Source organism: Pristiophorus japonicus, chromosome 4 (assembly GCF_044704955.1).
Source record: "Pristiophorus japonicus isolate sPriJap1 chromosome 4, sPriJap1.hap1, whole genome shotgun sequence".
In the NCBI taxonomy this organism is placed as follows: domain Eukaryota; kingdom Metazoa; phylum Chordata; class Chondrichthyes; family Pristiophoridae; genus Pristiophorus; species Pristiophorus japonicus.
This window is the reverse complement of record NC_091980.1, coordinates 116,988,670-117,012,238: the sequence shown is the minus strand read 5'-3', so window position 1 is coordinate 117,012,238 and position 23,569 is coordinate 116,988,670. Positions and strand designations below refer to the sequence as shown.

At 41.3% G+C, this 23,569-nt stretch overlaps 1 protein-coding gene across 1 annotated transcript in view; it reads left to right on the top strand.

The window, feature by feature from the left end:
• The window catches only part of pfdn1 (prefoldin subunit 1), a 121,504-nt gene extending 98,156 nt beyond the window's left edge, over positions 1–23,348 (top strand). The window contains exon 4 of the mRNA XM_070877294.1: positions 22,468–23,348. Coding sequence (XP_070733395.1) covers positions 22,468–22,551 — 84 coding nt within the window. The 3' untranslated portion in view covers positions 22,552–23,348. The remainder of the gene's footprint in view (positions 1–22,467) is intronic.
• Positions 23,349–23,569: the final 221 nt, after the last annotated feature.

Genomic DNA, 23,569 nt, shown 5'->3' with positions numbered 1-23,569 from the left:
GGCACTGCCGGGAAATGTCCTACCATTTCCTCGGTGAATTTCGCTATCCTGGTGGCTTTCTAGCGGCTCACATGCTACTTCCCTCACTGCTGGAAACTCACCTTTACAGCGGCTTCACCGCGCCATTTCCGGCGGAAGTGAACACCGCTCAAATCCTCCCTGAGCTGAATAGGGGAGGGGAAAATACCCGACCGCGACGGCCAATCAATTTTTTCGATCGACCGCCCAAACTCTGCAGTAGTCGTCCCTTCGGGGACAGTGAATTTCGGGCCCCCCAGGTCTTGCTGGCAGCAATTGAGAGAATGGAAAATGAGATGCATCACCTGGAGAGACCAATTTGCTGTGCGCCACGTTTCCTGGTGCAGCATTTGACAGTAAATGTGAAACCATTCTACAAGCATACGTGGGCCTCATAAACATAGTATTAATGTTAAAATTAGATCCCATGCTTAATCTCACGATTGTGGGCAAAGCTCCACCCGCAGCGTGCTGATGGTGTGTGGAGAATCCTGAGACCAGCACACTTAAATAGGTTTCTTACATGCACTTTTTGAAGTCTTTTAGTTATCTTTGCTGGCCAGTCTCCCATTTGTTTTGCATTTATTTGCGCTAGTACTTTCCTTCAATATTCTTGGTTGCTGCTGCCATACAAAATGGTGCAAATGAGTATTTCTTTATGGGATCCAAATCTGCAGCATGATTATTGTGAAGAAGAGAAGTTCATGAGTAGCCAACAATGCATTGACAACTAAGGTGATTTGTCCACACATCTCCTTACCTCAGAACTTGCATTTATTGATCCCTATGAATTTTTTTTTGAGGAAGTTACAAATTTGTTGGCTGTTAGAAGCCTGATCGACATTGTTTATCTAGACTTTCAAAAAGCCATTGGCAAGATATTGCACAAAAGACTAATAAATAAGGTTGAGTCTTGTGGGATTAGTGGGCAGGTTAGGTTGGATAAGGATCTGGTTGAATTCCTGTGGACAGAAAGTAATAATGATACTGTAGTGGATCTGTGTGAAGGCAGGTCACTAGTGGATCTTGTTGGAGTGTGTGTTGGGATCGTTCTTCACCAACTTTATCAACAGTCTGATTGAAGGCATTGGGGGTACGACCTGAAGGACACAGATGGCATGAAGATGTGCGGGTGTACGGTCCTTGGATGAAAAAAGTAGATTGAAAGCAGATTTAAATGCAATTTGGAATATCTTTTAATATAGATAAATGTAGCATGAGGTTAAGCAGAGAAAAACCAGGGGTGTTGCAAGTATCAGCCTTAGATCAGTGATAGTAATCTCGCCTGTCAGAGATTGTGGATTCAAGCCCTACTCCAGAGACTTGAGCATTGAATCTAGGCTGACAATTCAATGCGGTGCTGAAGGAGTACTGTAATGGTGGATATACCATCTTTAAGATGAGACATCAAACCAAGGCTCCATCTTCCCCTTCAGATGGGCATAAAAGATCCCAATTCTAATATCGCTTAATAAACAGAATATCTCACTGAGACCTTGATGCATGCAAATTGACTGGTGAATTTCCCTACATCACAACAGTGACACTTCAAAAGTAGTTCATTCTCATTGGCTGTGAAGCGCTTTGGGGCATCCTGAGGTTGTGAAAGGAGTTATATAAATGAAAATTATTTATTTTATAGCACATCAGTCATTGAAGGTCCATAGCTGCAAAACTATTGTAAAAGCAAACAAGAGCAATGGGTTATCTTGCAAGGATAATTAAATATAAAACAAGAAATGAGCAAGAAATTTGTGCTATTTTTGTAAGGGCAATAGCAACTGAAAATGATTTAAAGATTGACTATTTGTGGAACTGGAAGGAGCAGAAGTGCTCTACCTGGCTCCACAAACAAACGTGGCTGCTGCCAACCTGACCTCGCATCAACATTGTGTCCCTCCCTCCCGAGGACCTACCTGCGGGACTCTACCGGCTTCCCAACCATTGACATTCACGAGGCAGAAGAGCGGTGAGTTGCATTGGGCTGCCTGTTTGGCAACTGCAGCTTGCCTACCAAATTCGAATGCGGTTGCCTCTTCACTGCCGGAACGGATGGATGGCTGCCAGTCGGTGATGTTAAAATTGTCCCCACTGTGTGGGGAGTCAATGAGTTCAGGCTGATGTTTCAACATGCCATGGAGCTGCAATCCTGTGAGTAGTCCTTGAACTAGACATTGGTTGGGATTGTGGATTGGAATAAAAAGTTGGAAAGTAATCTCGTCATAATGTTTACTAAGAATCAAATCAAAAAGTTTAAAAAGTAGCAATGAATAGATTTATTATTCAATCTTTACTACAGTGAAATAATATTGGTGTTTTGGTAGTAACTTCTAGATATTTAGAAGTTGGTTAAAGATAAACCTGGAGAAGGTATGCCAGATAAGAGTTTTGTTAAAAAAAAAATCAGAAGTAGGGATTTATAGATTTATTATTCAACCTTTGAGTGGCTAGCTAGTGTATAACTCAGACATTTTAATGATTACCTACTATGTATACCAGAAACTCCAATATTATGAATGGCTTGTTTTGCAAATCAGCGATCTTTCTACTTTCTATGAGCTGTAATGTTTGCACTGTTGTCATGGGTGCTCCAAATGATACAACACTGGAAATTCCCCATTTTGGTTCTGCTTTGTTAATTATAACACACAGAGTTTCCATATTTAGAACTGTGTTCCTCATGCACACTCAGACAAGTGTTCCCTCAGGGAAATTGAGTTTTTGGGTAGCTCTGTAGATTGCTTACGTGGTTCCCACCCATATGATGTAACATTTATAAAATCAAAACATTCGTATTTTTCAGAGGGCAGTTGTGATAATCTGCATGCACAAACTGTTATGGTTAACTGATTCAGATTTTTGCATTCCTAAAGTTGTTTGCCTGTGTGAAATAATTGAAAAGTAAGAATGATTGTGTTGAAGCAGCATTTGTAAATGGCACTTAAATATAGTTGGAATATTTACCATCAATAACAAGAACTCTTCATTTGTTTATCTCTCCACATACTGGTGAGAATCATATTATTGATCTATCTCTTAAACCCATAATGTAGCAACCCACAGGTCAAAATGTGCTTTCTTCCAAAGTCAGTTACAATGTTTCCTGTTGTCTCCTAAATTAGAAGAAAAGGTTGTTTTATAAATTCCCACTGCAAAGTGTCTAGTTTGAACTTATGAAGCTTTAGTGTCATTTTTTTTATAAGGCGCTAACGCATGCTGGGGTCTGATTCCACAGACATTATCATTTTACAGTGTAAGCATTCGAGAGAGACTCCATATTGATTGTGTGATTTGGGATCAAATGGCCAACAGCCCAAACAATGTGATCAACTGGTCCTCTTATCAGTACCTCTCACAATATGATCAAACAGGTTTCAGTTTACTGTTGCATCACCCGATGCTCACTCCACCATCAGTACTTTCCAAAAATTATTCTAGCTTAATGTTGTATCACCCGAAATTTATTAACCCCATGTTTGCTCCAAGCTGCTTTCTAAAATTCTATCACCTAGAGAGTGGTGAACCTGTGGAATTCTCTACCACAGGAAGTTGTTGAGGCCAATTCACTAAATATATTCAAAAAGGAGTTAGATGTAGTCCTTACTACTAGGGGGATCAAGGGATATGGCGAGAAAGCAGGAATGGGGTACTGAAGTTGCATGTTCAGCCATGAACTCATTGAATGGCGGTACAGGCTCGAAGTGCCGAATGGCCTACTCCTGCACCGATTTTCTATGCTTCTAAAATATAATTCTACCATCCATCCTGATTCTTTGCAACAGAAAGGGCGGTTATTCATATGCAAGCTTGGACTATCAGTTTTGGCTAGCCAATTGACCCCAGAATAATATTGCAGCTGAGCTGGATCCTGCCTGCACACTTCCCAGCAGGAATTGCTGGATAATAATCAGGAGTGGAACCCCTGGGTTGATTTCCCGACCCCATCCCCATGTCTGATGTAACACTCCTGCTGTAATTAACACTCATTTGTGATTGTTGCCTCAAAATCTGGTGAGTTGTTACAGAGAAAGTTGGAGAGACCAATTATTTATCAGAGTCCTATTGGGTCAGAACATGTAAGGATGGAAAATTGGATAAGGAGAACATTTTGCTTTCACATAGATATTGAGCTAAATTCACTGAGCTCAAAGGGAAAATGGGTTGGGGAAATCAACCTGGCTGTGCTCTAGCCCCACCTCTGATTCACCTACCCATTGAGTTGTGAGTACTGAATTTACCACGCAAGTTCTAAATATAAAAGTACTCGAGAGACAGTTAGGAGAGCTAAAAATGGAAGCAGCATAAATTCTGTCAACCTGATCATAGCATCTAATGTTGGGTATAACATGGCCAGATGAAAGTTAAGATCCCCTCCATTTTACCTCAGTAAATTCAGAAGAACGCCCCCTACTGCAACAGTATGCATTACCCTTATATTGTTAATGAAACATTAGAGAGCCCCCATTTAGAACAATCATTCTGTAGCACTTGCACGCCAGGATCTCACTCATATTGAATGTTATACCCAGAATGTTCTGGAGACTCTGCAGTAAAAGCAGTCATTACTTTACCACACCAACTCGCCTGTTTATCAGACATAACACCCCCTTCTTCCTTTCCCACACCAGGAATCCTAATGATTTCTCTGAGGTTTCCTGTTTGAGGACAGGCTTGTACTATGGACGTCACACTACTGAATTGAGACTGTCCAAATTCATTACATGTAGGACCCAAATAAGCATTTTTGGTGGGATTGTTTACAGAGCAATAAATATTTCCTGTATTGGTCAATGTTATGTGGTGTATTACATTGTACAATGTAAGCAGTTATTAATTGCCATACACGTATTCTGGTTGTATCATATAACATCTCTGTCACATATGATTAACTCTTCTGAAACTGAGAACTTATTAGCATGCCATGCATACAGGACAGAGTGACATCAGAATACTTGAAAAAGCAGAGTATGCTGAGACATTCCTCTGTTGTTTCATCAGGGCAAAGATTGGAGTGGTCTTTTAGTTGAACTGCTTTTTAAATATGTCGTGCAGCTGTATTTTTATATGTTGGCCACCAGTACTTAGAAATTTAAGGGGGTAATGTTACACTGTGTGTTCTGTTTGTGGGAATAAATGTTGCAGATCATCACTGCAATGGAAGCTTTACAAAGAACACTACTGAATACAGTTTTTCATACACAGTTTATAACGTCAATTTAAATTGATTTTCAGGTTGCAGATTGTCATGAAGGGCCAGTCTTCCTGTCTGTATGATAAACAGGGCTGGATTTTCAGCACTGTTACGTCAGGCGATGGAAACGGGGAGTATTGTGAGGAGCCCTTCATCCTGGTGTCTGTCACTTGTGGGATGGAGTGATAGCAGGCACTGACAGCATTTTAACAATTGCTCTAAAAGATGTGATTTTCGGAAAATAAATGTTTTCAACCTCAGAGTTACAGCAGGTGTTTGACCTATTTTTCTCATTCCTACCTGAGTTGGGCACCTTGGTGGTAGAGGATACCACGGGGAACCTGGTTTAAAAAAAACATATCGCGCATAATCCCGGATCAACTCTTGTGAAAAAGTCTGGGCACAAAGCCCACCGCTGGCTCACTAGGATTCCTGACTGGTCGAATTCGAAAACTAGAGCATAATGTTTAACACACCTTTTTAAAGAAACCCAAGATAAAACTTTAGGTATAAGTTCATCAAGAGTAATATAGTACATAAACAATATGTAGATTGTGATACTATATTTATTTGAATGAGCTTTGACCAATAGCTATGCAGATTCACAAATAAAAATGTGAGCGAAACCAGTAACTCAGTTATGTCTCAATTAACTAATTTAGGTGAGCTTAGAAAAAAAAAAATGGTTCCATATGCTAAATGATATGCCTGCTGCTTGGATGGCTCCGAGGTTAAATGCACTTAATTTTCTGGTACTGAATCATACAGATGAAGAATACCCCCCGTGGTCAGTTCCGGATCTCTGATGAGTTAGCTATCCTCAGATAAGGCAGGCAAGCCACAAGGGTGTTACAGTTGTTTTCTTTTGAGAATTAGGAAAAAATACAGTGCTTGTTTCTGAAGTAATGCGAGCTATTTATCCAACTGCAATGGGTAAAGGAAACACTTTATTTTCCAAGAATCAATCAAGGAAACACTGCTGCACTGGGTGGAATTCTTACCAACTTCTTTCTAATTTCACTAAAAATGTGTGCGTCTCTCCCACAGCACATCATAGCACCACCTGTGCAATTGGGAACTCTATGTGGCGAGGGGGGAGGACGAAAATGGTACATTCAGCACATATTTTGTACCCTTCACACTACGTCAGACTTTTAGGTATAAGGGGCAGATTTACCGGTCCTTAGTATCCGTTTTTTGTCCCGGAGCAACGGCAATGGTGTCAGTGAGGTCTTCTGGGCGGGCGGTCAGCCTTCAGCATCCCACAGGAGTTTTCGGGCCCGCTTTTGTGGCGGCATGGAGCAGCACCGCCCGGAAGAGCTGCGCTGGTGTGCAATGCCCCTGGTTGCGACACCGGCACACTTTTTGACTCCCGCCCGACCCATATGCCAAGTGAACACCTGGAAAATCGGGCGGCCCGACTGCAGAGAGCTAAGTAATGCAGTGCTAAGGTAAGTGTGATTGTTTTTTCTTTTAATTTTTTTTTCGATTTATGTGGTGGCGTGAGCTATGTATTGGGAATGTTTTTTTGGGAGGGGGGAGTTCCCCCAGGCGTGTCTCGGAGCGCTCCCGGTTTGGCTCTTCAGCTCGGGGTTTTCCCATGCTAATGCCCAAGAGAGGTGTACACCGCCTCCCTTAGTGCTGCACCCCAGATTCCAGGCCCAGCTGCCCAATTTTGATCAGAGGCGCATACTATTCCCGGGTGCAAACCTTACCACCTCGCCACCATTCCCGCCCCGAAATCATCAAAGCCGAAAATCCAGCCCTAAGAAACAAAGGCAGTTATTTGGTATACACAGAGAGTTGCTCAGCAATTAAAAAATATCTTAATTAGCATATGAGTCAGAAAGACTGTAACCTCTGACTGACTTTATTAATTAATTTAAAAGATAAAGCGTTCCAGATACCTTATCACTAAAGCTTGAAGAATAATTAATCTCTGACCATACTTAACAGTGACTAGATTTCGTGGTCCTACATATCCACAATCTTGCTCCATCACCATAGAAGTGGCCCATGTGGGATCAGAGATTGTTGAGATACAAGTCTGACTCTACTGGAATTTCCATGATCAGAACATTTACATGGAACAATGCCGGTACATCTCAGTGGGAGTTGCAGGCCAGCCGCTTTCATGAATAGCCCGTAGGTCTGGCTAAATCAGCAGTCAAAATCTCAAAATATATCTCTCTTTTTATAAGAGGGCTGATTTCACAAGGGTTGAAATTTATACTTTGGAGTGTTCAAGCCACAACCCTGACCTGGAACACATTTGTTGGCCCCACTTCTGCTGCTGTAGTCAACCTGATGCTGGATCAAATGGCGATGGGGCACTTTCGGGGCTTGATATTTGCCACCTTCCTCGACTCCATTGTGCTATTTAATGTCTTGTCTGACATCAAGTCATGGATGAGCCAGAATTTCCTCCCGTTTGACAATGGCAAGGCAAAAGCCACCCTGTTCAGCTCCAGCTAAAAATTCGACATCCTTGCCCTTCATTCAGTCCTTGTGTTGAAGCTGCCATGATGATGATGCTAAGGATGATGAGATTGATTTAACTCTGGACATTTGTGCATGACAGTGGTTCTGGCAAGCAGTTAGGAGGAGTCACTTGCCTGTCTGATTGGGACAGAAGGATGCTAAAATAGGCTGAAAGATAATGGGGACTAGATTCTAAATCAATATCATTGAAATTAAAATATTCTATCAATCTAGGAATTTGGTTCACACTAACGAGTGTATAGGTTGAGCATCCGAAATCCGGAGTTCCGAAATTCGGACTCTTCGACACCGGGCCGATCCATGGCGGGATCATCCGGAATCTGGAAAATGTTCTGAAATCTGGACCTGCCGCTGGACTCCCCTGCTCCGCCACCGGGCTCCGCCTCCGGACCTCGCCCACCTCGGGACCTGCCTCGGCCGCCTCGGGACCTCTTCCCCCTTCGGCCGCTATCCGGACCCCGCCATCGCCTGGACCCGATTTCCTCCTTACCTTACCTCACCTCGGCCGCTGCCCGCACCCCTCCCCCGTTAGGCCACCGCCCCGCACCCCCCCCACCTCGGCCCAGCCATTTCCGGGAAAGACGTTCCAAAATTCAGAAATACCCAAACCTCGGCTCGGGTGTTTCTGGATTAGGGACGTTGGAAAGACATTCTAATATCCGGAACGGTCTCGGTCCCGAGGTTTCCGGATTTTGGACACTCCACCTGTACTTGGACTTGAATTAAACCAGGTTTTTTTTAGAAATATTTAAAAAAAAGTTGCATCCAATAGGATTTTTAAACTGATTAAAATGAATTTCTGTACACCAGTTTGTTATGTATACTGTAGCAATGATGCTCATATTGTAGTTAGATCTTGTGGTTTGCTTTTAAAAGAACTAAACACCCAATACAAGGGGCCCAAGTTTCCACATGATTTGCGCCTGATTTTTAGGAGCAACTGGTGGAGAACGGACTATCTTAGAAATCGCAATTCTCCACATTTTTTTTTTCTGCAGTTCTAGTCAGTTAGAACAGTTTCACTTTGGAACAGAATTTTTCCTTCAAAAGAGGGCGTGTCCGGCCACTGACGCCTGATTTCAAAGTTTCCACAGTGAAAACGTACTCCAAACTAACTTAGAATGGAGCAAGTGAAGATTTTTGTAGAACTGAAAAAACCTGTTCTACGCATTAAAAAAATCAGGCGCAGGTTACAAATTAGGCGTCCAGAACGAGGTGGGGGGGGGGGGGGGAGGGAAGTCATTAAATTCTACAATAAATCCTTATTTATACATATACAAATATTATACAAATAAATCCAACCTGAATAAACATTTATAAGCAAAGAAAAGATTAAATAAACCATCTTCCTACCTGTGTGAAAGTGCTTCAGCCAGGGAGAATTCTGCAGCTGTTCGTTGCCGCTGAGCGGGAGGGGGGGGGAGAAATCCGTTCGTGCCGCTGAGCGGGAGGAGGGGGGGAGGAGAAAGCGGTTAGTTGTTGTGGAGCTGGGAGGGAGGGGAAGGAGACAGCGGTTTGTTGCCGCGGAGGGGAGGGAGGGAAAGGAGATAGCGGGTTGTTGTTGTGGAGGGGAAGGAGACAGCGGTTTGTTGCCGCGGAGAAGAGGGAGGGGAAGGAGACAGCCATTTGTTGCCGCGGAGGTGAGGGATGGGAAGGAGACAGTGAGAAGGGTAGCCTCAGTGCTGATGTGCTGATGGCAATGTGATTTTATTAAAAAATGTTCAAAAATTAAACAGCTACAAAGAACTACAAAAATGGCCGAGTGCCAATGTTTTTTTTCACACTGAGCATGCGCGAACGCTCCAACGCTCACGCGCAGCGTTGCCGGCAGGAAAAAAACTAATTTAAATAATGCCCGCCCCCTCCCACTTACAAAATCGGCGCAAGTGTAGGCTCCGCCCCCCTGGGCGCTGCGCCAAACTGACAAGGAGCTGCAAAGCGCTCGAGAATAGCGCGTTTTTTTTCTGGCGCCGTTTTAGGCGCGAAAAACGGGCGCCCTCTGTGGAAACTTGGGCCCAAGGATCCTATGACTTCACAAAGAGCTATGCGGAGTAATGTCCTGCTTTCATTGACTACTCGTACAGCACATTCTTGGAGTGCATTCTGTTGTGCTGATCAGTAATCTTATAATTTGTTTCAATGGATACCAAAATAAAATTAATTGAACTCTCTTATTGTAATTTATATTAGAACAACAGTGATGAAATATGGCCATTCCACCTGTGGTTAGCTTAAAACAACACGAACCAAGCTTTGTAGTTTTTCTTCCTTCCCTGCCTGAATTCTAAGGCTTACTTCTTAGCATCAATTGATGTAGGATTTACATAGCAAATTGTATAATCTGTAGTATTAACAGCAGAAGGCTCATGTTTTTTCCAAACTGATAAGCAAGAGTAATGTGCTTCTACCGTTGCATGAACATAATGAAACATGATGCTTGAAAATGTATCAAAAAGCTGCGTTCTGTTGAAGATGAAGATTTCAAGTTATACAGCAGACATAAAGCACTGTAGAATTATTCTGGGTTTTACATAGGACCCTTGATAAATAAATATTTTTTTATTGAAACACACATATCTATGGTTAATTATTCAAAATTAGATAACGAGGGCTGCGATGATCAATATTGCAATTAACCCCCTCCCCCTAGCTTGTTGTGATTATATATTCAGCTCATATTGTATTCATGTTAATTGCCCAGCTGATAAATTGACTGGTTTTAATGAGGCTTTTGAAGACCGGGAGAGAGTGAAGAAAATTATGCAGGTTTTGGGAAATAATTCCAGAGACAGGTCATAGGATATAAGTTTTTGAAGTAGCTTCCTTGGATCCCAGGAGTCTGCAGAGTTGTCTGATTTCTGACAACTTTAGCAGATTTCTATATTGTCAGTTTGCAGTGTTGCACTCCTAGCGATATTAAAATTTCTAGTGCCAAATTCATTTGGCAGCTGCATCAAACAATGATGCTTTGTGTTGCTTAAGGAGCTGGTTATAAAAGCAGGTTGAATCAGCAATAAAGTGGGTGGTTCAAGTGGGTGAGGTAGAAAATTCCGGTGGAACAACTTTATAATTGTGGAGGATGTAATAGTCTGATCTTAGTCTGACCTTCATTTCACTTCTTCCTGAGGCTAGACAGTGTGTCAGTAACCACAGGTCAGTGCAGATGTACTGTACCAGAATTCTTTCAGATTTTTTTTCAAACTGCAAATCATATGCCAGTTTTTAGCATATTTGAATCATGTTTTCTCCATTGAAATATGATTCAACCAGTGTAAGCCTAATTGACTACATCTTTTACTGAAATTCAGGCCTCGAACCTCAGCATCCTGACGGGCATTTCTCAGAGATGACAAATGTTCACCAACTCTCAGAATTCAGCCATTCCCACTCATAGCTGGCCTAGAGTCCTAATGAAGAAATGACGTGTTCGTTGTCTTAGTATGACTAATGGTACTGGTACCATAGGAAGGCTTTGCTGTATGATGGAACTTGCAGGAAACTCTTGTTTCAATGCAGGGCCTTTCCTACTTTAGTATTCTGCATTTTGGAAAGTTTGGATTGTGTTGGGTACTGTTTGATAAATTGCGAGCTGGTGGGGGGAGGGGGGGGGAATGGAAAAAGAAAAAACATGGAAAAAGCTGCGAGTCAAATGAAGTAATAGCAGCTTAGATAGATATTAATCATAAAGTGAATGGTTTTTGTGTTCATCAGGATGGGGTTGTTAACGCTGGGAACAGAATGCTGTTAATTTTAGGCACCGAGTGTCAGTATCAAGCATTCCCTGGAAAGGTGTAGTATAATTAGATACACAGTAAAAAGCTAACTCTGCCCCAACAATGTTCCTCAGCCCAGTCTCAGAAAGGAAACTTTTATTGCAGCAGTGTGATATTTTCCCATTTCCCACATCAGCTATCATGTGGCCTTTAGGAGCGAGATTGCTCATTTTGTGCCAGTTGGAGACAGATTAGTGCTGTGAACCCGTGGCCACAGATTGAGATTACGTAAACTCATTTCATGTAGGATTCTTAATTGCCAGTAGAGGAGATTTCTATCCTCTTGGTCTGGGCTGGGTGGAATCCAGTATGTATTAAATTAGTTTATTATTATATTGATCAGAAGCAAAGGGACCTCTTAACAACTGAGCTTACTGGGATGGTTTAGATTTTGTTTTTCAGTGATCCCTATATTCCATGTGTGTTGGAAATTCTAGAAGGAAACCTGTAGTAGTTGTGACTTGATATTCACAAGTTGTTGAAATTTCTTGACAATACCTGCTTCCCAAAAGCGAATTAAATATGTTACCATCATTGAAATCAGTGGGTAGCATCATAGCTATAGCTGTAATGTGTACACATTGTTCAGGCTTGCTTGTCTTTTTAGCAGAGTCTTTCTAATTCATGGAGTTACTGCTAGATTGAATAAATAATATGTGGTTGTGGAGTACTCTGTAATGTAAAAAATGTAATGATGTTTTTTGATCCCCTAAAACTTAAAGGGCATTCTTAAAATCAAAGCCCATTGAATTTCTTTTTACAGCTTTATTTTACATCATGACGATAAAATACTGTGTTTTTGTGGTGATCAGTGATTTTGTATAGAAAATAGAAACTTGTGAACTCATAGCCAGTAAAATAGTATGTGCCTTTTCTGCTACTCATTTGCAAGGATTGTTACAAAATATGTTACTGTAGGAAGTCTGTGGTCATTATCCTCACTGAATTTTATGTATCTGTCAGGACTGTTGTGCCAACTAAGGGGATAATGGAAACGCTTTAAAAGCTGAGTTTTGAAGATAAAGAGATGCCTCTAGGTTTGAGAAGAAAACATTTTGTAATTCTCTTTTTCATCATTCAGAATTGGCTGCTTTTCTTTTTTATCTACCAGTTTTCTCCCTTTCCTCCGTCCTCTCCATGACTGCTTGCTGAGATATGGTACCCGCAGATGCTACTCATGCTCCATCCCGTGCTTTGGCCCTCAAGTGTGAGTCTACACAGTGTGTGGTAGCTGGCTGTTTTATCATGGGCAGCATCTCAATTGATCAAATCCATCCCCAATAAGCTGGACAGTGATCAGGAGCAGAAAGCCAGACCAATTTCCCTCTTTCTAGCCCAGGATAGCAGAGGCCTTCTACAGCACGACAGTTCCCACTCGTGATCATCTCTTGATCACACATTAATGCGCTGAAACATGTGTATGCAGTCATTGGATGAGCTCAGAATTGATCCAGGTACACTGAGCTCAACTCGATGAATTGCTGGCCCATACTAACTGTTTAGGCTCGTGTGAAAAATGGTCAGTTGTGTGAGGTACTGGAGGGCACTCTCAGCCTATGGAATCATTCATATCCGAACAGGAACGACTGCATTCAGGAAAAATTTGGGATGGAAAAAGGAAATAAACAAACAGAAAATACACTGGGACCCATTGGATGTAATGTCTAGTGACTAAGTGTAAAAGCCTTGCTATGTCTTATAACGTTTGTTGAACAGGCAGGAGGACAATCTTCGATGATGACAAACCTAATAGTAGAATTCATAATATTTTCTGTCAATTTATTTATGGGTTATATTGTAAACTTTGGTCACTTTTATTCACATACACAAGAGTTGAAAATTAGAGTAACTTGTGTCGTAAAGCAGAAACAAATCATTTATTCATTCTCTTTTGACTGATAAATCATTTCCTGTCAGTTGTAACTACCGCCTAGATTTGAAGGCTTTAATTATGTCATGACTAAGTTATTACTCAACCTGTTCCTACATCCTCCATACAAGCCACGTAATGGACAAAATATTTCTCTGAATGATTGAAATCGATTATACATTTTTGCGCAGCACCAGTATCGCTATACTGAATCAAAATATTGGAGGGCGCTGTTAAAGTTATTGGGTGTTGGGATAAATGCAGAACAGAATCACTACGACTGATACAAAGCAGAGGGAAGACATAGCAAGGTTTTTTTTAAACTCAGTCACTGCATTCAAAACTATTCCTCTGCTGTTTTGTTGGCAATGTAATCGACTTAGGTTTGTAGCTGCGGCTTTGAAAAATAAAGTTAACTTCATGTGCTGAGTTTGCTGTTGGACTCTGGAATTCATGTGAATCCAGCATCCTTATTGGCCTACCTCCATAAACTGCCCTTTCAGGAGGCGAAATATGGCTGCTGCCCCTCCCTCACCCAGCCCCAGCATGATTTGCTTTAGCCATCCCAGTTCCCTCTGGTTACCTTGGCTGCAGGATCTTGTTGAAGAGTTGTGAATTTTACTTTTTAACGCTTTTTTAAGTCATTCAGCATGCGTAAGCATTATGTATGACAGCCAAGGTATATAAATGGAAATCCCTATGCAAGCTGCGAGCTGGCTATGTGGATAGGAGGGAATCAGGCGTGCCAGTTCGAGAGTGATCTGGTTAGTGGGCATTGACCATCTCCGAGTTGGCTTGTGCCTCAGACATGAGACTGAAGTGGATTTTGGGCTACTTGGAGTTCTGGGTGCATTTGCTGAAATACGATTATTTAATATCCCCAAATATATTGCATACAAGTCCAGTATCCTTTTCCAATATTCGATGCAGAAATGTGAACTTGCTGAAGCGTGAGCTTGACTTGTGAGCTATTCATGCTGGTGGAATAAACCTTGAGCTACTTTTTTTTAAACAATACAATGGTGGTAAATTCCTGTTGGGTAGACAGGATGACAGCCCTTTTATTTCTCATTGAAACCACACGAACACCTAGTTGTAAATTAGAGGTAGTCATCTATGTTGTACAGACCTGTCCTTAACTTTGACAAATTATTGGGTTGCAAAACTTGAATGCCACAGAATCTTTCTCATCCATATGTGTTTGAGTTTTAACTTGTCAATCTGACTTGCTATGATGCAGCTGCATCTGAATTGTATGCCCAGAGGCTTCTACAGGAAATAAATTCCATATATGGTTGTAGGTTGGGCTGACACCTCAGTATCTGACTTTATCACTAGTCAGTTAAGTTGCATCACTGAAGGATTGGGTGGGAACATTAAATGGGAGTTAGATGTGTGGAAAGAGGCTGACCACACACATTGGCAGTGACTGCGTTGGCCAATTTCCAGTATACTGCAGCTGTTTGCCCTTGGACAAAGGTCAGCTGCACTGTTCTTTGATCTTCATTAGAACCAAGAAAAGTGCAGTTGTAGAAATGTCATCTGCCCAATAAGTAGTCTTCATCACTTGAAAATATAAGAAGTCACAACAATGAATATTGTATATATTTTTAAACACAACAGGTTTTTAATTTGAAATGGTATTTTTTTGTTTTTTGACTGACTTTAATATCATTGGAACAAAATGTAATTTGTTTCACTTAAACCAAGTGGAATTGCAACAGTACAACAGTGACTACACTCAAAATACTTCTTTGGTTGTAAAGCGCTTTCAGACGTCCGGTGGTCGTGAAAGGCACTATATAAATCCAAGTCTTTTCTTTCAATTCTGATTTGCTGTTGCCGCTTGAGAAGCAGAGATATCAAGTTTTACTATTTTTGGTCAATTCTCACAATTTTGCTGCATATCCAGCTTTGTTTTATACAGTATTTTATACAGTAAACAAAAACAATTGTGCTAAAATCTGATACAAAACATGTATGCAGTAATTTTATAAAATTTAAATTTGTACAGTAAGGATGAGCTTTGGGTTCATTTCAATTAGATTATTGGGAAATCAGTTATGTTGAGTCTGAAAAATGCTTGCGGAGGTATGTAAGTGAATTTGAAAAAGAAATGATCAATTATGAGCAATTTGCATCCACTTTATTTTCTGTAGATGGATTTGGCACATTGTTCATTTATACTACCTTCAGGTGACAGTAAAGCCAAAATCCTGGCATTGAGAGCATTTCTTGCAAGTTGGTTGGGATCACAAATAAAATTTTATCAGAGTGTGATAATGGTACCAGTTGAGCCTAAATAAATTGGGCACTGATTGTTGCTACTGATCAGAATAGCTATAACTACAGCTAACCTCACTAGAAATACTTCTGAGTATTCAGAAATTTCCCTTTTAACAGAGCAGTATGGATACTCCATTGATGGGAAACAAAAGTGGAAAATGAATGAGGGAGAATACATGTAGTAATAAAAGTAATGTTAAGGAAACCAGGAACAAAGAAGAGCTGATTTAGTGAATTATGAGTTTGTCCTCTCCTCGCTACAAAAATATGGCCGCTTTAATTCACTTAATCTGTAGCATTATTGCACAGGTTCTGCTGTGCAGGCACTGGCTGTACATAAATATTTCTTGGTAAGATTGATGGGCAAATATTTTTGTAAGAAATTGCTGGTCATGCTGTTTCTTTTAGCATTGAAGTTCTTCTGTAGAGTTGTGTGTGCTGGCAGACAACAGAACACTCACTGGTGCATTTGTACCTATTTTATATCCAAAAAAGATTCTGAAACAGAAACAGTAATATATTTCTGTTAAAAGTACATTTCCTGAAATGAGTCTGCCCCCTTCTGACAGACATGAGATGAGCATGTACATCAACTGATTGTTCAAACTCTTTAAAATAATGAAAGGCTCACAGAACTGAACTTTCTTTCGTTAAAAAAAAGAAAACTGAGCAGGAACATGATCGGGGTTCTTTTGTAAATGCTGGGTAATGTAGATAAAAAGCACGTTTAAATGTTGATTTAAATTGTTAGTACATAACTATGAAGAAGAAAATTAACATGCATCAACTATTATTCGAAATCAGAAGAATATTATTTCTAGCTGTACACATGTAGAATAGATTCTTCATAAATAGTTAATGGTGCATTGCTAAATATTTTTTGATTTAAAAAAAAAAGAGTTGCATGAATGTTTAGTTAAGAACAGGATTGAAGTATGTAAAGATTGGTGTAGATAAAGATCAAATACTCTGGGTAGCATAGTGGTTCCAGTCCTGTTGGGGTAGTGTCATCTGTGGAGTGCAACTGGTCAGGGTTAAATAATGTAGATCACAAGGCTATATTAATGTCTTGCAGTTTTTGCTTCAGTTAGGGAGGAATTTCAAATTTGGAAATTTTATCTGTGGTTATATTTTCTTGAGGTTAAATAAGTTGGGTAGATCCCATGATAGCACAAGCTATACTTAGGCTATTGCAGGAGCAACACCAAGAGTGGCTATTTTTCATTCCATACTCTATGTGCTTATGTAATAACTCTTGGATCTCCCATGGCATTTCTCATGGCAAGTCAGATGATGCTCTGATTTACAACAACAGGAATGTTACAGCATGTAAGAAAATAATTAATTATATGTAAGGTAATTGGGAAAAAAAGCCAGGGGGAGATAAAAATTTTTACTTGCTGAGTTATGATGACCTGTAATGCATTGCCTGTAATAGAAAGTAGTAGAAGCAGATTCAATAGTAACTTTCAAAAGGGAATTGGATCTCTACTTAAAAAGGAAAAAAATGCAGGGAGATGTGGAACAAGCAGGGGAGTGGGACTAATTGGAGCTAGCACAGACTGGATGGGCCGATTGGCCTCCTGTGCTGATATTGTTTACTTCCTATTGTATTGATCATGGAGAAAATATGGACAAACGTGTAATGTAGCAGAGTGCTGTTTATTGAACTCTTTGAATATTATTTTGCATCATTCATATTTTAGTATTATATTTTAAAATTTTCATGTCAGATTATTTTTATTATGTTTTTATTCATGTTCATTTATTTTGCATTGAAATCCTCTCTTCCATGTGTGTCACAATCTTTCCTCATTACTTTTCTGACATCTGTCTACCTAATGTGCATCTCACCAGTCTCTCTGCTGGATGTCTTTCTGATGAATTAATGGAGTTGCAGAATCCTGACAGTGCTGTAATGAGAAAGAGCACACCAGCCTCCATGGCAGAAAACTGAATTAAGTAGCTGAGTGGGACCATGTCAAAGCTTTGTGTATGCATGGGCACAGCAAGAGATATCATGATGCAATGAGATTATACATAGAAAGTTGAAAAATACAGGAAAAATAGATGCGTACAACCTAAGTTATTGATATTAAGCTTTGAAATAAGTAGAGGCTAAATTACACACACAAGAAAAATGAAGGGCAGGAAAAGATTGGCTGGTGCACCGAGAATGTCTTGTCTACACACCATCACCCTAGAAACACAGAGGGTGTAATGAGGCCTGGTTGAAGGCCACATGCACTTGGCCTTAGGTTGTGCAAGGCTTCTGGAAATTAGGGGAAAATCAAAGGAATTTATAGCCTTCCAAAAACATGGAAGATGCAAGGTCATGGTTTACGAAGTCCAGCTTCTGTAGCAACTATGCTCCTTCTCCAGTGCCGATGAAGATTTTCAGATCTGTGGAGTGTCATGACAGTCCTCAATAGTGTGTGGGTAGTTTTCACAGTCTGATTAATAATAAATCTATTTCTGGAATATTGTATTTCGGAACTTTCCAGCATTGGGAATTAAATGAACAAAACAGGAATTGGGTGTGAGGCATAACATCGCAATTGAGCTAATGGAGATTGATAACAACAACACAGGTGTTTAGATAGTATGGTAAAAATTACATGAATTAACAAGATAAAACAGTAAGTGTACACTTAAATAGAAAAATAAAACATTACACAGAGAATATTGCTAATATTGTATATTCTGGCTGTCATTTTTGGAAAATTTAAAGGAAAACTCAAAACATGTTTTGTCCTTTTTTGTTATGGTGCTTGTATATTACTCATGATTAGAAAGGTAGGTACCAGGGGTAAATTATTAAATCAGAATGTCCATTAACTAAGCTTTAATTTGATTGCATGGATAGAATATAGGTCCATAAAAGGAAAAGACAGGCTAAAGCAAATGTTGGTCCCCCAGAGGAAAAGATTGGGGAATTAATAATGGAGAACAGGGAAATGGCAGAGACGTTGAACAAATATTTTGTATCGGTCTTCACAGTAGAAGACACTAAAAACATCCCAATACTGGATAATCAAGGGGCTATAGGGAGGGAGGAACTTAATACAATCACTATCACTAATCAAGTAGTACCTGGTAAAATAATGACACTAAAGGCAGACAAGTCCCCTGGACCTGATGACTTACATCCTAGGGTCTTAAAAGAGGTGGCTGCAGAGTTAGTGAATGCATTAGTTGTAATCTACAAAAATTCCCCAGCCAGCGGATTGGAAAACCGCAAATGTAACGCCCCTATTTAAAAAGGGAGGCAGACAAAAAGCAGGAAACTATAGACCAGTTAGCCTAACACCTGTCGTTGGGAAAATGCTAGAGTCCATTATTAAGGAAGCAGTAGTGGGACATTTGGAAAAGCATAATTCAATCAAGCAGAGTTTCATGAAAGGTTTTATGAAAGAGAAATCATGTTTGACAAATTTGCTGGAGTTCTTTGAGGATGTAACGAGCAGGATGGATAAATGGGGAATCAGTGGATGTGGTGTATTTGGATTTCCAGAAGGCATTCAGTAAGGTGCCATATAAAAAGGTTACTGCACAAGATAAAAGTTCATAGGGGTTGGGGGTAATATATTAGCATGGATAGAGGATTGGCTAACTAACAGAAAACAGAGAGTCGGGATAAATGGGTCATTTTCCACTTGGCAAACATTGACTAGTGGGGTGCTGCAGGGATTGGTGCTGGGTCCTCAATTATTTACAATCTACATTAATAACTTGGATGAAGGAACCGAGTGTAATGTAGCCAAGTTTGCTGATGATACAAAGATGGGTGAGAAAGCAAATTGTGAGGAGGACACACAAAATTTGCAAAGGGATATAGACAGGCTAAGTGAGTGGGCAAAAATTTGGCAGATGGAGTATAATGTGGGAAAATGTGAGGTTATCCACTTTGGCAGAAAAAATAGAAAAGCAAATTACAATTTAAATGGAGAAAAATTGCAAAGTGCTGCAACACAGAGGGACCTGGGGGTCCTTGTGCATGAAACACAGAAAGTTAGTATGCAGGTACAGCAAGTAATCAGGAAGGCAAATGGAATGTTGGCCTTTATTGCAAGGGGGATGGAGTATAAAAGCAGAGAAGTCCAGCTACGACTGTACAGGGTATTGGTGAGGCCACACCTAGAGTACTGCGTACAGTTTTGGTCTCCGTATTTAAAGAAGGATCATCATCATAGGCAGTCCCTCGGGATCAAGGAAGACATGCTTCTACTCTTAGCATGAGTTCTTAGGTGGCTGTACAGTCTAATACGAGAACGACAGTCTCTGTCACAGGTGGGACAGACACTGGTTGAGGGGAAGGGTGGGCAGGGAGCCTGGTTTGCCGCACGCTCCTTCTGCCTGCGCTTGATTTCTGCATGCTCTCGCCGACGATACTCGAGGAGCTCAGCGCCCTCCTAGATGCGCTTCTTCCACTTAGGGTGGTCTTTGGCCAAGGACTCCCAGGTGTCAGTGGGGATGTCACACTTTATCAGGGAGGCTTTGAGGGTGTCCTTGTAACCTCTGCCCGCCTTTGACTCGTTTGCCGTGGACGAGTTCCAAGTAGAGCGCTTGCTTTGGGAGTCTCGTGATGTCATGCGGCCTGCGGAGCTGCTCAAGTGTGGTCAGTGATTCAATGCTGATGATGTTGGCCTGGTTGAGGATGCTAATGTTGGTGCGTCTGTCCTCCCAAGGGATTTGTAGGATCTTACGGAGACATCATTGGTGGTATTTCTCCAGCGACTTGAGGTGTCTACTGTACATGTTCCACGTCTCTGAGCCATACAGGAGGGCAGGTATTACTACGGCCCTGTAGACCATGAGCTTGGTGACAGTTTTGAGGACCTGGTCTTCAAGCACTCTTTTCCTCAGGCGGCCGAAGGCTGCACTGGCGCACTGGAGGCGGTGTTGGATCTCGTCGTCGATGCCTGCTCTTGTTGATAGAAGGCTCCCGAGATAAGGGAAGTGGTCCATGGTGTCCAGGGCCGTGCCATGGATCTTGATGTCTGGGGGGCAGTGCTGTGGGGCTGATGTTTAGCGTAAGACCCATGCTTTCATACACCACGGTAAATACTTCGACTATGTCCTGGAGTTCAGCCTCTGATTGTGCACAGACGGAGGCGTCATCCGTGTACTGTAGCTCGACGACAGAGGTTGGAGTGGTCTTGGACCTGGCCTGGAGACGGCGAGGTTGAACAGCTTCCCTCTGATTCTGTAGTTTACTTCCACTCCAGCGGTCAACTGTGAGGTGGAGCATGGCAGCAAGGAAGATTGAGAAGAGGGTTGGGGCGATGATGCAGCCCTGCTTGACCCCGGTCTGGACGTCAATTGGGATGGATTCGTTGGTAAGGATCACGGCCTGCATGTCGTCGTGGAGGATGGTGATGTACTTTTGGGGGCATCCGAAACGGAGGAGGACGCTCCATAGACCCTCACGGTTGACAGTGTTAAAGGCCTTTGTAAGGTCGAAGAAGGCCATGTATAAGGGCTGGCGCTGTTCCCTGCATTTTTCCTGCAGCTGTCGCGCTGAAAAAAATCATGTCCGTTGTGCCCCGGAGAGGACGAAATCCGTACTGCAACTCCGGGTGGAGCTCCTCGGCCACAGGGAGAAGACGGTTGAGGAGGACTCTAGCGACGATTTTCCCAGTGGTTGATAGGGAGATTCCTCTGTAGTTGCGCAGTCGGACTTGTCCCCTTTTTTAAAGATGGTCACGATCACTGCATCTCTAAGATCTCCAGGCATGATCTCCTCCCTCCAGATGAGAGAGGTAAGGTCGTTATTCACACCAGCAGTGCCTCTCCGCCATACTTCAGTGCCTCAGCAGGGATTCCATCTGCTCCCATAGCTTTGTTTTTTTAGCTGTCTTATGGCTTTTTCTACCTCGTGCAGTGTTGGGGTCTCACTGAGGTGGTGGCGGGTAGCATGCTACGGAATAGAGTCGAGAACACTCAAATCAAAGGCAGAGACTCGATTGAGGAGGATATACTTGCATTGGAAGGTGTTCGTTCACTAGGTTGATTCCAGAGATGAGGGGGTTGACTTATGAAGATAGGTTGAGTAGTTTGGGCCTATACATATTGGAGTTCAGAAGAATGAGAGGCGATCATATCGAAACATATAAGATTCTGAGGGGGCTTGACAAGGTGGATGCAGAAAGGATATTTCCACTCATAGGGGAAACTAAAACTAGGGGGCATAGTCTCAGAATAAGGGTCCGCCCATTTAAAACTGAGATGAGGAGGAATTTCTCTCGTAGTGTTGTAAATCTGTGGAATTCTCTGCCCCAGAGAGCTGTAGAGGCTGGGTCTTTGAATATATTTAAGGTGGAGATAGACAGATTTTTGAGCGTTAAGGGAGTAAAGGGTTATGGGGAGCAGGCAGGGAAGTGGAACTGAGTCCATGGTCAGATCAGCCTTGATCTTATTGAATGGCGGAGCAGGCTCGATGGGCCGAATAGCCTAATCCTGCTCTGATTTCTTATGTTCTTATGTTCTAATAAAGTTCTATGCTAACATTTCAAAAAAGAAACTAACCTCTTGTGATGAAAGAGTTTGTTACGTATCCTGTGGTTGCAGACTTACTAACATTTGAGCTCATTTTACTTACACTTCAGCTGTCTGTGAAATACCTGTCTGTGTGATGTGTCAAATGACTACTGGTTTGCCATGTATGCTCGAGATTGTTTTCAATGGTTTAGTTTGTTACTGGTTATCATGTATAATTAAAAGGCAGATTTGGCCATTATTATGATCTTTAAAAACATTAATAGAAAAAATTAAATCAGGATCATTTAAAAACAAACTAACTGCACGTATTCTTTTTCTTTTGACAGCAACGAAAGTCTTATTTGGAACGCAGTGTGAAAGATGCAGAAGACAACATCAGAGAAATGCTAATGGCCAGAAGAGGACAATAACTGTTTACGCTACTGGGAACTGTTCCTCAAAATTAAACAGAAGCCACTTTTATACTGGCTCGTTTAGGTTGGATTCTAGGAGACTGGTGTTCGTGAGCCAGCTCCCATCATTAACACCAAGTCCATCAACCATCTCCAGCGGTACAGTTGTAGACCCAGTTTTCTTTGTGTGTCTATGATCCTGCTGCCAGATTAAAGGAGTTGGATTTTGTAGTGTAAATGGCAGGAACTGGCTCATGGCCAGCAAACTGCTGGAATCGAATCGAAACAAATGTTAATATAAATGCAGCTGAAATGGTACACCTTACCTGTATAAATGATAATTTTTCTTACAGGAGCACCTCGTTCCAGTGGTCTGTATAGTACTGTGACTGCCTTGTATGATCTGCAAATCCAGCTACACTTTTATTACCTTATTTCCTTTGTTCAATTGTTTAATACCGTCATCAAAAAGGCAAAATCCTATTTCTGTTTGTGGTAAATGTTAAGCAGCCCCATTTCATTTTATGGCAATTACTTTTAACACTGAACTTTCGGCAGCCTGTGTTGTTTAGAACGCAGTCCTGTGTATCTGGTTTCCTAAAGTATATACAATAGGTAAACTGATCTTGAGAGAGTTTTATAATACACCACTACTACTTCCCTAAATCTGGCATCTGTTTTCACATTGGAATGTAAGATTATATAAATGTGTGTTTGTGAATATATGAGATGTCTAGCTTTGAAACTGCCTCATTATTTGTTCTGCATGAGGAAAAGAATCTGGTAAGATGAAAATAAAACATCATACTATAAAATCGTGTTCCATTCGCCAGTATTATAAAGTCTTGGATTATATACTTTTTATTGTAATTTTAACATGCTCAAGTCACTAAGATGGTTTTGGCCATGTCATTACTGTGGCCAATGAAGCCGTCTTATAGTTGCCAACAAGAAGTATGCTTAGCAAAATTTGCCCCAATGTTTCCCAGTCATGTGAATTTACTCCTACTAATCATGGAGTGCTCCCACCTGTGAC